At 30.5% G+C, this 13250-nt stretch overlaps 1 protein-coding gene across 3 annotated transcripts in view; it reads left to right on the top strand.

The window, feature by feature from the left end:
• The window catches only part of LOC118185709 (proprotein convertase subtilisin/kexin type 4-like), a 553482-nt gene that overhangs the window by 516413 nt on the left and 23819 nt on the right, over positions 1–13250 (top strand). For 2 of the 3 annotated variants that reach the window (XM_085810774.1, XM_085810776.1), the window contains exon 15: positions 8360–8449. The exons of the other annotated variant lie outside the window; for it this stretch is intronic. In XM_085810774.1, coding sequence (XP_085666900.1) covers positions 8360–8449 — 90 coding nt within the window. The remainder of the gene's footprint in view (positions 1–8359; positions 8450–13250) is intronic. 3 annotated transcript variants of the gene reach the window in all.

Here is a 13250-nt window from a genome sequence, read left to right as displayed (position 1 = left end):
CAGGTTTGGTTTGGTTAATCTAATTTACATGTGTGAAATTAAATCTTTCAACACGATAATTCAATTTAGAATTATTGTTTTATAAGGCTAAAACTGTCGTAAATGCGGCATTATATTTACGTGAAACATAATGCACGTGCTCAAGAAAATTTATATTATCAATTTTTCGAGTTCTTAAAATTTTAAATTATATAAAAAAATAATACGAATAAGCAGGTTTAATTCGGAATTTTTATTACTCAGGAATATATGAAGAGCGTAATAATATGATCATTAATTTACATATATTATATAAAATAAAGCATATTTGCCGAAAGCCTGGCAACCAATGGGTCACTCTGTATTTGTAATTTTAGTTAAACAGTAATATCTTTCACTGTATATTTAGTAGTCGCATTCATGTTTATAGCATCATTAGCAACGATTCGTTTTTCTTTCTAACGCTGTTGGAACTGAAGACTTGATTTCCTTTCAGAGTGAATTTTTACGATCAACTAAGTCAAGCATCTCTGCTTAAGCAGGTCGGATTGAGAGCTTTCTGTGCTTTCGCCAAATTTATACTCTTCAGACACCATAAGTTTTGATGATAAGGTCTTTCTAACGTTTTGATAATCTCGGCGCACAGTCGACTCAGATTTGAATGATATTCCTAGGTAAATTCTGAATGTCATTGGTTTGGTTTATTGAGATTACGGCAAAGCACACTAGGGCTTTGCTGTACACTAGGGCTGTCTAGCTTAGCACACTAGAGCCGAGCCAGAGCCGTAACTAAATCACACTAGGGCTGTCTGCCTAAGGCGAGGGATGAATTTCTAAAAGAAACTGGCTTGTATACACAAAACCACGAAAATACCCGTGCAGCTAACCCGTTCGCCTGGAACCGAACCCAGATCGGAACTACCAATGTTCAGTGACTTTACCGGTCGGCTGCTAGTGGACATCTGAATGTGATCGATCCCTGCGTTTTGGCCTCAGAAGAAGTCAGAAATCATGCTTTATAATTATAATTCTGGTAACTAATGCTTTGCAGTTCTCAACATGCATGCATTATGATACCATAAAGCACATATGGTAACATCCGTACGAACTAATCTTTTGTTTACTCTGAAATAAGAGACTAAGACTTTAATTAACTGTTTTCTGCAGATTCATTAGGACATTTTTTATGCTGCTTTGTATGTTATCACTATAAAATACGTTTATTACTAGAATTGTTTGCAGATCCTTTCATAGTTAGATAAAATAATCCTGGGCGATGGGAGATGTGCGATAACTGGATGAGGAAGTGTTTAACATGTTAAAATGTGCAATTATAAACATATATGGAACTGTGTAAATTTTAAATCTAAGTTTGTCTTTATCAATAAAGGTTGGCTACATGAGAATTTTCTCACGGGTAACGTCGATACGTCCTCCACGAAGGCATCCTTTACTCTACGAGAATAGTTGCCGTGTGCTTTGCTATAATCTCAACAAACAAATAAACCCTCAGAAAGCCCTCCCCAAGTCTTTCGTTTCCGTTGGTAGATCACCCTCGTGTATTTTTCCGTAGCCTCAGTAATCTATTCCAATAAACCATGCAGGATCTGATTCACTAAATTTATTCCTGAAAAATTGCACAGAAAAATTTTGCAGTATTACTTCTTTAAGGAAAATGTTATGTGCTCGCTGTGTCTTTTAGTCCTTTTCAGTTCTTTCGCTGGAAAAAAAAAGAAATAGGTAAATAACATAAATAAATGTTTAAAATATAAATTAGTGAAATTAAATGAATAGAAAAGTTGTAGCCTTATTTTTTAAAAGCTAAGCAAAATTAAGTTTCAGATTTATATTTATTTTAAATAAAACTATACATTTTGAAAGAGATTGGAGTCTTCCTTATACAGCACTTCTCTTTACACCTGAATAGTGTTAAATGCCGTATCCTATAATAGTCTGACAAGTGCATTAAAAATCCTGAATTTTTTTTTAAAAGAAAAATTCTATTTTATATTTATATTATATACAAATTAAAACGGAAATCATGGTGACGGAAAATATTATGAATAGAAATTGGCTTACTAGAAACTTCGGAAAAAAGTATACGCTCTTGCTGTCTAATAAAACATATTCTATACCGATAATACAAGATTTAAGAAATGAAAAACGTATAAGGAATTCTATTTTGTATGTTGCTTATTATAATTATGAATTTTTATTATTTGTACAGTTGGGAATTAGACACATGTTTTGGTACTAAAGCACATGACGTACGGCATTAAAAACATCTTTTATTAATAGTCGTAATGACGTTAGTGTTGTCAAACTTTTCCTTTATTTAAAAACCTTAAAGTATTATTGAGAAAAAATTATTGACTTTGTAGAGTCATTAGGTGTTTTTGAAGCAGGAGGCGTGAAAAATGTGAAGTGCCCTCGCCGGGACTCGAACTCTGGACCTGTCGAATACGCTTCGAGTACACTTCCAATTACACCACGAAGGCATGCGGAAAGGAGGGAGAAAGCACTTTTTAACTTGTTAATTATACTAAGATTTACACTGTTATACAAATTAGAAGTTAAATGAAGGACTTAGCTACAACTCTTATTTCAAGCTAAACAGAGCAGTCAAGGTTTTGAATGTCGATGGTTAGTCATATTACACCAATTTTCAAAAATAAGGTAGTAAAATATTATTGAGTGAAGAAACATTTAGATCATGATATCGTATGAATGTTATGTACATATTGTTTGTAAAGCGAATAGATATGGTCTTTAGTATAGTTCTTCAAATATCAATCCTAATATTTACTTTTAATTACGTTTCTCAAAATGAGCAGACCAGCGGTGGCCGAGTGTATATCAGATTGACTAGAACCCGAACTATCCGAGGTAATTTCGCAGTTTTCCCAGTTGTGTAACGACTGATAATGAATTAGATTCTCACACAATGGGAAAAATTACCCTTAAAATGGCCTCCGCGAAAAAATGCTTCCCTTTAAACTAGTATCCCTAGTCCCTACTGTCTAGTATATTTATCATTACCAAATAGTCTAATTCTTTCACGGAATGAGGTAAGAAACTTTAAAGAAAAAGTTTCAACACTGAATGTATGAAGTATATCTGTGTACAGTATATATTTAATTTATTGAAATATTCTTTACGCTTTAATAAGTTCAGTACGAAAATTTGAATATCTTTAAGTGTAATATTCACTATGATATGCATAATTAATGTTTTTATAGTGAGAATTGCAAATTCAATAAATGACGCCATTTTAACAAGTGTTGTATCGTTAATAACCCAAAGAGCATCTTTTGATTTGTCGCTAATTGTTTAATTCAAGATATTTAGAATAAATCTGAGAAATATTTCGAAATTATCTCATTCCTGAATAACTTGTGAATCTTACGCATGCCTATAAGGAACCTTTTGCTTATAACACGTTAAAACATGGCAAATATTTAACTTGAACTTTTCTCTAAGAATGGGATAAAACAAAATGTTGCATATCTTTTCAAAACTTTCTCACTGTGTTGAAACCGTTTCCACAAAACTCTGTAGTTTTCTATGAAAACTTCGCAGCTATAAGTCCATATCTATGAATCATATCTAAAACAATAAAACAGCCACCTTTTGGGATCAATCAAACTGAACATGATGTAAAAGATTTCTTTCCATGAAATGAATTATAATATAAATGGAGCATCAGCAAAAACTTCGCAGCTATAAGTCCATATCTATGAATCATATCTAAAACAATAAAACAGCCACCTTTTGGGATCAATCAAACTGAACATGATGTAAAAGATTTCTTTCCATGAAATGAATTATAATATAAATGGAGCATCAGTAAAAACTTCGCAGCTATAAGTCCATATCTATGAATCATATCTAAAACAATAAAACAGCCACCTTTTGGGATCAATCAAATTGAACATGATGTAAAAGATTTCTTTCCATGAAATGAATTATAATATAAATGGAGCATCAGCAAAAACTTCGCAGCTATAAGTCCATATCTATGAATCATATCTAAAACAATAAAACAGCCACCTTTTGGGATCAATCAAACTGAACATGATGTAAAAGATTTCTTTCCATGAAATGAATTATAATATAAATGGAGCATCAGCAAAAACTTCGCAGCTATAAGTCCATATCTATGAATCATATCTAAAACAATAAAACAGCCACCTTTTGGGATCAATCAAATTGAACATGATGTAAAAGATTTCTTTCCATGAAATGAATTATAATATAAATGGAGCATCAGCAAAAACTTCGCAGCTATAAGTCCATATCTATGAATCATATCTAAAACAATAAAACAGCCACCTTTTGGGATCAATCAAACTGAACATGATGTAAAAGATTTCTTTCCATGAAATGAATTATAATATAAATGGAGCATCAGTAAAAACTTCGCAGCTATAAGTCCATATCTATGAATCATATCTAAAACAATAAAACAGCCACCTTTTGGGATCAATCAAACTGAACATGATGTAAAAGATTTCTTTCCATGAAATGAATTATAATATAAATGGAGCATCAGCAAAAACTTCGCAGCTATAAGTCCATATCTATGAATCATATCTAAAACAATAAAACAGACACCTTTTGGGATCAATCAAACTGAACATGATGTAAAAGCTTTCCATGAAATGAATTATAATATAAATGGAGCATCAGCAAAAACTTCGCAGCTATAAGTCCATATCTATGAATCATATCTAAAACAATAAAACAGCCACCTTTTGGGATCAATCAAACTGAACATGATGTAAAAGATTTCTTTCCATGAAATGAATTATAATATAAATGGAGCATCAGCAAAAACTTCGCAGCTATAAGTCCATATCTATGAATCATATCTAAAACAATAAAACAGCCACCTTTTGGGATCAATCAAACTGAACATGATGTAAAAGATTTCTTTCCATGAAATGAATTATAATATAAATGGAGCATCAGCAAAAACTTCGCAGCTATAAGTCCATATCTATGAATCATATCTAAAACAATAAAACAGCCACCTTTTGGGATCAATCAAACTGAACATGATGTAAAAGATTTCTTTCCATGAAATGAATTATAATATAAATGGAGCATCAGCAAAAACTTCGCAGCTATAAGTCCATATCTATGAATCATATCTAAAACAATAAAACAGCCACCTTTTGGGATCAATCAAACTGAACATGATGTAAAAGATTTCTTTCCATGAAATGAATTATAATATAAATGGAGCATCAGCAAAAACTTCGCAGCTATAAGTCCATATCTATGAATCATATCTAAAACAATAAAACAGCCACCTTTTGGGATCAATCAAACTGAACATGATGTAAAAGATTTCTTTCCATGAAATGAATTATAATATAAATGGAGCATCAGCAAAAACTTCGCAGCTATAAGTCCATATCTATGAATCATATCTAAAACAATAAAACAGCCACCTTTTGGGATCAATCAAACTGAACATGATGTAAAAGCTTTCCATGAAATGAATTATAATATAAATGGAGCATCAGCAAAAACTTCGCAGCTATAAGTCCATATCTATGAATCATATCTAAAACAATAAAACAGCCACCTTTTGGGATCAATCAAACTGAACATGATGTAAAAGATTTCTTTCCATGAAATGAATTATAATATAAATGGAGCATCAGCAAAAACTTCGCAGCTATAAGTCCATATCTATGAATCATATCTAAAACAATAAAACAGCCACCTTTTGGGATCAATCAAACTGAACATGATGTAAAAGCTTTCCATGAAATGAATTATAATATAAATGGAGCATCAGCAAAAACTTCGCAGCTATAAGTCCATATCTATGAATCATATCTAAAACAATAAAACAGCCACCTTTTGGGATCAATCAAACTGAACATGATGTAAAAGATTTCTTTCCATGAAATGAATTATAATATAAATGGAGCATCAGCAAAAACTTCGCAGCTATAAGTCCATATCTATGAATCATATCTAAAACAATAAAACAGCCACCTTTTGGGATCAATCAAACTGAACATGATGTAAAAGATTTCTTTCCATGAAATGAATTATAATATAAATGGAGCATCAGCAAAAACTTCGCAGCTATAAGTCCATATCTATGAATCATATCTAAAACAATAAAACAGCCACCTTTTGGGATCAATCAAACTGAACATGATGTAAAAGATTTCTTTCCATGAAATGAATTATAATATAAATGGAGCATCAGCAAAAACTTCGCAGCTATAAGTCCATATCTATGAATCATATCTAAAACAATAAAACAGCCACCTTTTGGGATCAATCAAACTGAACATGATGTAAAAGATTTCTTTCCATGAAATGAATTATAATATAAATGGAGCATCAGCAACCAGAATTTTAAATGTTTAATTGTTTTTCGTTTAGTAGATTTGCCCTTCAAATGTACTTCCAAAAGCTATAAATAGAATAATATACGGTAGCTATACATTTCAGTGTAATGAAATCTCATTTTCTGGAATTGAATGAAAATGCGATTAAGTTTTTTTCATTACGGCAAGCTATAAAGATATTTGAAAAATCAAAGTAAAAAAATTCTTCAATAATAGCAATAATGTTATATCTTATAATATCAATAATATCATGTCTTCTTACAAATCCCTCTGATCTGAATCAAATGAGTTTATTCGCCTTCGTAACTTCCAACAAGAAATTAGGTCTCTTCAGCAGATCTTTAAGCACCAAGGCAACACAACTAAATACATGATGCGCAGTAGCTTCATGGTTTTTACATTTGGCGCAAGTTGAAAAAGTTTTAGTACCATAGGAATATCTAAAGGCCCTTAAATGTCCTGAAGTCAATGGAGCCAGAACCGTTTCGGCCTTCCTGTCAACCTTGAAACCAATAGCAGTACCAGGACCAGTACTACGATATCATAAAATGTGTCGGTAGCTGGTTAGCTCTGATAATATCGTGTTTTCTTTAAAATGTTTTGTCAGTTATCCTTTATGCAGGGATAATTATGAAACACATGAAGGCGAGTGCACTTGTGTTTCAAAATTTATTTCTATAGCCGTCAATATTAGCAAAATACTTCTGCTTCAATGGATTCTGCTTCTGCTTCTAGAATTGCATTATTAGTATTGGATAGCCATTTTCTAGGATTAATAGGATTGGCCAGCTTCTAGGATTGTTACCGTATTACTATTGAGGTTCTAGGTTCTTTCTATTTAAAATGTTCATACCATGAATATTTAAAAATAAATTCTCTTGCCATGTTTCCGGATGAGCTATTACATATAAGGACGTGTTGGACGGACACAAAGGCGAAGATCTGTGTCGTTATTTGTTAGAGTATGCAAAGGATTATATGAAAGAAAGAAAGACTGTATGCATATGAAATACGATTATTCGAGAAACTAGTTTTCGTGTGGAAGCCAAAACGTCCCAGACTTATGCTGCACTACATCTGACCTGAGCTACCTTATATTTTAGTAAAGGGATGATGTAATATTATGACGCCGAAGTTTTCTGGAATTATCTGGTCTCGCTTCATTAGTTTGTTTTCGAGCTCTGGCATCAGTACAAATATTTCATTTTCTTTCATCGCTGGTGTGGTTTCTTTCCACTTGTTGTTCATATACTGGTTATTTCAAATTTCATGCAGCTGTTAAAATTTACGATTTTAAGCTAAAACGAATTAATTTTCAAAGATTCTTTGTCTGTAATATGAAGCGTTTATCTATTTAAATTTATTTCACGCCACATTTTACATCCTTCATACATATTTTTAAATTTAATTCGAATTATTAAATTTTATGTGATTTTTTTTCTTCTGTTTGCTGTACATTTTTCGAACAGTAAGTATATTTCCCTAATCCAAGGGTATTTGAAACATCACCCTTCGCATATAGCTTCCATAGAGTGTAAAGAGTAACTTCTTTTCGTAACGCTGGGCTGTTTATCGCTTTCTCTTTTTTTCTTTCGTAGTATATAGTAGTCTGCATGCGTCTGTTAATTTGCTTTATTTATTTTTTATAACTATTTTTTTTCGGTTATTTATTTATTTACTTTTGAACTTTTATTCATATATTTATTTATTAATCATTTCCCTCATCCAAATTAAAATAATGCTTTTGATAGCATTAGATAAAAAAAAGTTCCTTGGAAAATAAGCCCCTCCCCCCCACAAAAAAAAAAAGAAAAAAAAAAAGCTCTCATTCCTTCTTGCTTGCTTTCCCATTCCTTCAGGATTATTTGATTTTTCTCCTTGTTTTTTGCGTTTTTTTTTTTTTTTTTGTTTTGTTTTTTTGTTTTTTTTGTTTTAAACATTAAATTTATTTTTTTAGTGTTTTGTGACTTATTTTTTTCCTTTTGTGTTGCTTTTTGCTGTAGGGTCTTGGCTTGAGTTCTCTGTCGGGTCTCAAGAATCGAGAGTGAATCTCAGTCGGGCTTCGTACCCCTCGACAGGGACCAGGAGTGCAGGTAGTCCATATGCCATTGCAGAGCCTCTCTTGGTCTGGTCCACTCTCCTATTTCTGTGCTTGGTAAAGGCCCTTCTGATGACACCTGCTACCAGACATTATCTTCTTGCACCTTGTCCCATGCCTCCTTAAAGCACCCATTAAGTCTTCAACTCATGCACATCTTTAAAATTCCATATTTATGGCTAAACACTCTTATTTACTTCTTCCTGCGAGGAGTATTAAGGATCAGTTTTGAGTGAAAAAAATGTGTACTGTGTTCATGGACACTATATTGTCATAAAATGATATGTGCGGCACATCTTCAGTGCTTCTTTTCTAACAAAACTTTCACAGTTTTTCACTGAACTCCAGAAAGACTTAAGTGCACTTTAAAACTGAGAGAGATACAAGCTTCGTGCATTATATTCTGTCCTTGACTGGTGGTAGTCTGTTATGCACATTCTTCTGTAAATGATTAGCATTGCACATAACTGTTCATTCGGGAGCATTAGTTTCTAAATTTTCAGATGTCAGTACTGATTTAGTAGTAAGAATGTACTATTGGCGCCTGGAAATATAGCTAGATTAAGATACTAGATATACTTAAAAAGAAGTCCTGTATTGAGTCAAGTTTAGAAAATGAAAGAAACTGATATATTTCAGAAATATGTTTTATCTGTGATGAGAGCTGAGTACTTATAATACGTTATTGTCTACGTTCTTGACTTAATCTAGTTATATATCCAGGCATGCAGTGTGAATAGCATTATGCTAGTGAATGTTGTAAACATTTAAAAATGGGCAAATGTGAAATACATGAGAAGTATATGAAATTTCCTAATGAATAGTATATGTATATTTATATGTTTTATTTCTCGTAATCATGGCAGTTAATCATATTTTTGATACAATTTATCAATTTATGCATTTATCTACTTAGTATTGTTGAAGTTTGTAATAGTGGTTAATGCGTTTAAACATCTCGTGACTGTCATACAAGTTAAGGAATTGTATGTGCTATTCCATAAACATATTATATTATTCTTTTAAATGTATTTTGTATTGAAAACAAATAGTCTGTGTTAAAAATACTCGGTAAGCTAGTCGTAAATACCTCGACAAAAATATTTCACAGTGCTTCAAGCAGATATAGTTCATTTTTTATATTTTCATTATTTGTTATATTAAAAATATTTTACATAAAATGGGCAATATGAAACTGCTATCGAATTTAGTTTTTGTATTTTATCTTTCATTGAATTTTTGTATTAACAATTGTTTGCTCAGCTTATACAATATAAAATTTACATGTGTAAAAATTATAAGCAATTTTATTAATAAGACAAGGGGACAACAAACTGAAACGTTTTAGTTATGTTGTGTACAATTTTTAATGAGATTAACTGTTTTTTAAGAAAAGCCTGTATATTCAGTAATCGTGTCGTATGTGTCTTTCAAGTCGTTCACTGAAATGTATTGTGTTTTATCATCCGAATTAGTATTATCGCCATTTATTGATTACTGAACTTTAGATAAAGCTATAAAGTGAAACCAATCTTACCGGTTATGTATTAAAATGGTATGACATACTATAATTATATTCTGGAGAAGTTGTATTCAGAACTCATAGTGCGGTCAATTTTTAGCAGTATTATAATATTATTAGAATGTTATAGGAATTTGAATTTTACAGACTCTGTAAATATAGGTGTAAATTTATATTTTCATTATATACTTCTGTATTATAGAGAACGAAATGGGTAAATTTATTTACATATTATATAATTATTAATGCCTGAAATCGAAGTCACAAATCTCAGGGTTTATAAATGTATATTTTTTGCAAGAACTCAAGGATCTGTACATTTAGCTTTAATAAGTATTTATTTCAGTTTGTTAATTATACCTCTCCTCCAATTTACATCAGATACTTTTAGGGAAAGGCAAAACATTCGTTCATTCAAGTATTTTATAATATGCAGACTGTATAGAAGCGCATGAGAAACATGCTTGTTTGGATTAGATTCGCTTCCTTGGATACTCAGAAAGGATATCATTTACTAAAATTAATTGAAAATATGAAAACCTAAAATGTGGTTACTATTGATTTTAAACAATAATAAATTTCTTAGCTTCTTAAGTTCTTCATGCTTTCTATATTGTTAATTTGCTTCAGCTATATCGATTCAAGCTTAAGAGATTTCAGGGATCGAGAGTTTCTGATGATGTTAACAAATATATTTTTTAGACTTTTCCCGAATTTTTATCTTACAGTTATTGTTTCCTTGAAACATTCTTCTTTAATACTTTTAAATTTAAATTTTTTCAATTTTCTTCAGCAATAACAGAATGAAAGGACTTTTCTGTAGCACATTTATAGTTTTAGAAATAAGGAAAAAAAAAAAACCTCTTGTTTCCAAAATTTTAACCTGAGTGTGATATATTAATTTAGATTACAGATGCAGTGTACGAAGTATGAATTTTGCGTAATTTATTAAGTGAGGGTTTTATTGAAAAAAGACAAACATAAGGCATTCTTACTAATTTACTTTTTTTATTCTTGTATTTAAATTATTTTATTATTTTTAATTTTCAAAGTATTACAAATTATATTTCAATTTGCAAATTTCTGACGTAAAAAGAACAATATTTTTTTTTCCTTTTTTTATGTTATAATGATTCTTCTATGTACATGTTAAGTGTGCAGTTTTTTGTATTGTAATGTAATTAGTTTTATTTTACCTATCGAGTAAATTGAAGGGAAGGTGTACTTTGTTTAGGAACAACAGATATGCTGTTGAATGCTTTGCACAATTTTCTGTATGTCTTTCCTTATTATTTTCCATTTTTTTGTATATATTTATTTCTGCTGTTACTTGGACTTTCTGTTTTAAATTTTGTGATGTTTTCTATGAAATTATTATCTGTAATTTTTTAAGTTATGTATTCTATATACATTACCACTTTTGATTAATAAAAATAGTTATTATAACTACTTTAGAATATTTAGAATCAAATTTTATTAAGCTGTCTATTTGAACCAGGAGAGAAGAACGGTTCTCATATGTATAGATTAAAATTTACGAATGCTTTTAAACTAAAGCTTATAATTGCTATTCAGATGTATTTAGTTACTCTGGAAAAAAAAGAAGTAGTTAGAAAAAATACTGTAATAATGAATATATACGTATATGTAAAATATAAATTACAAAAAACAATTATTAACAAAATTTGACAACAAACCTTTAAATTTCTGATTAAAAATATAAGTACAACCTCCTTCACATCTGCATTAACGCCTGCGATATTTCGCAATTTTTAAAAAATTATGATTGGTGGGTTAATATGTAAAATCTAAAATATGAAATACAATCACTAACAAAATTTTGGCAATACACTTTTAAATTTCTGATTTAAAATATAAATATAGCTTCCTTCGCATCTGCATTGACGCCTGCAGTATTCCGCATGCGAAACATCTTGCCCAGTTGCTATCCAAAACTCAAACAAAGAAATTTTGAGATATAATGACTTCAATTGCCTTGTCCGCATTCTGTCTTCCCCTCCCTTTTTATAAAAAAAAATCAAAGGAAAAATTTAGTACAATATTTACAATTCCTAGTGAGAAAGCAATAAATGGCTTCAAGGTATAATTTAGAAATGCTAGAAGAAAATATGATTCTGTAAATTACATTTAGGATCCAGTTTGAAAGTCTGTAAAGTTTTTGAGACCTTGGTTATTCAAGCAGAGCGAGCGGAAAAAAAATGCACTCAAAGCAGCTGAAGTATTTATGTCTCGTAAATTCTTTGTTTCAGTTCTGAATAGCGACTGGGAAAAAGTTTGCGAAAGGCGAAATACTGCAGGCGTCAGTGCAGATTCTTATATTTTAAATCATAAACTTGAAGGTCTATTGTCAAAATTTTGTTAGTGATTTTCTTTGATATTTTATATTCGCCCCTAGTATTCTACCAGTTAAGAAAAAAATGTGTCTGCAAAGATTGCTCCAAATTGGAAATAAAAAGGATGTTTTAACCATCAAGCTAGTTGTCATTTTCCTTCCAGTCAGTTCTAGTTATAACGTCACCAGTATGTCTGCTATTTCTATCACCTCTTCGGTCATGATTCAGAATAAAATGTGCCTTCCCTAATCAAGCTATCATAAAATATCAAGTTATCTAATACGGAATAAATCGTATATAGTATTCTAGTATTTGCAAATCTAATTAATTTATATCATCTTATTGAAAGTTTGTTTAAGTTTGAGGCAAGGTGGAAAGATATTAGCTTCTTCGATTTTCTCAAAATTATTAATTGTTAAGATATCATCTACATATCTGTAAATATTTGAAAAACAGATCCATTAGTCATTATTAAGCTATTTTGGGAATTAAAATTCTTTAGTAAAGAGGTGTAAGTTACGTGATTTATTCTGTACTTGTGAGCAAACTGTAGAATATCATTAAAGTGTCAGTGATTATTTTGAGGCCGTACTATATTATTACTTGTATATTAATTATTATAATTACATATCAGTGTTAATTATGATTACGAACTTTTATGATTCCTTTACAAATAATTTTGAAAGGCAATAGATTATTAGGAAATCATTTTTAAATTAGGCAATAAATCATTCTTTCCAATTATTATTTTTCTTCAAATTGATTTTTAAAATAATTCTTAAATAGACTTATCGGAGCTGTCTCACCCAGAAAGCTTCAATAAGTCTATTTACAATAAATAATAAAAATGTTTCGAAAACCAATTATTTAAAAATCAATTGCAATCAATTAATAATTGGAAGGAATGATGAAAGACATTA

The sequence above is a fragment of the Stegodyphus dumicola genome, chromosome 2 (genome assembly GCF_044657685.1).
Source record: "Stegodyphus dumicola isolate Sdum_Otavi_A_Nest chromosome 2, ASM4465768v1".
In the NCBI taxonomy this organism is placed as follows: Eukaryota; Metazoa; Arthropoda; class Arachnida; order Araneae; family Eresidae; genus Stegodyphus; species Stegodyphus dumicola.
Note: the sequence above shows the minus strand (reverse complement) of the source record. Positions and strands in the feature narration are given on the sequence as shown.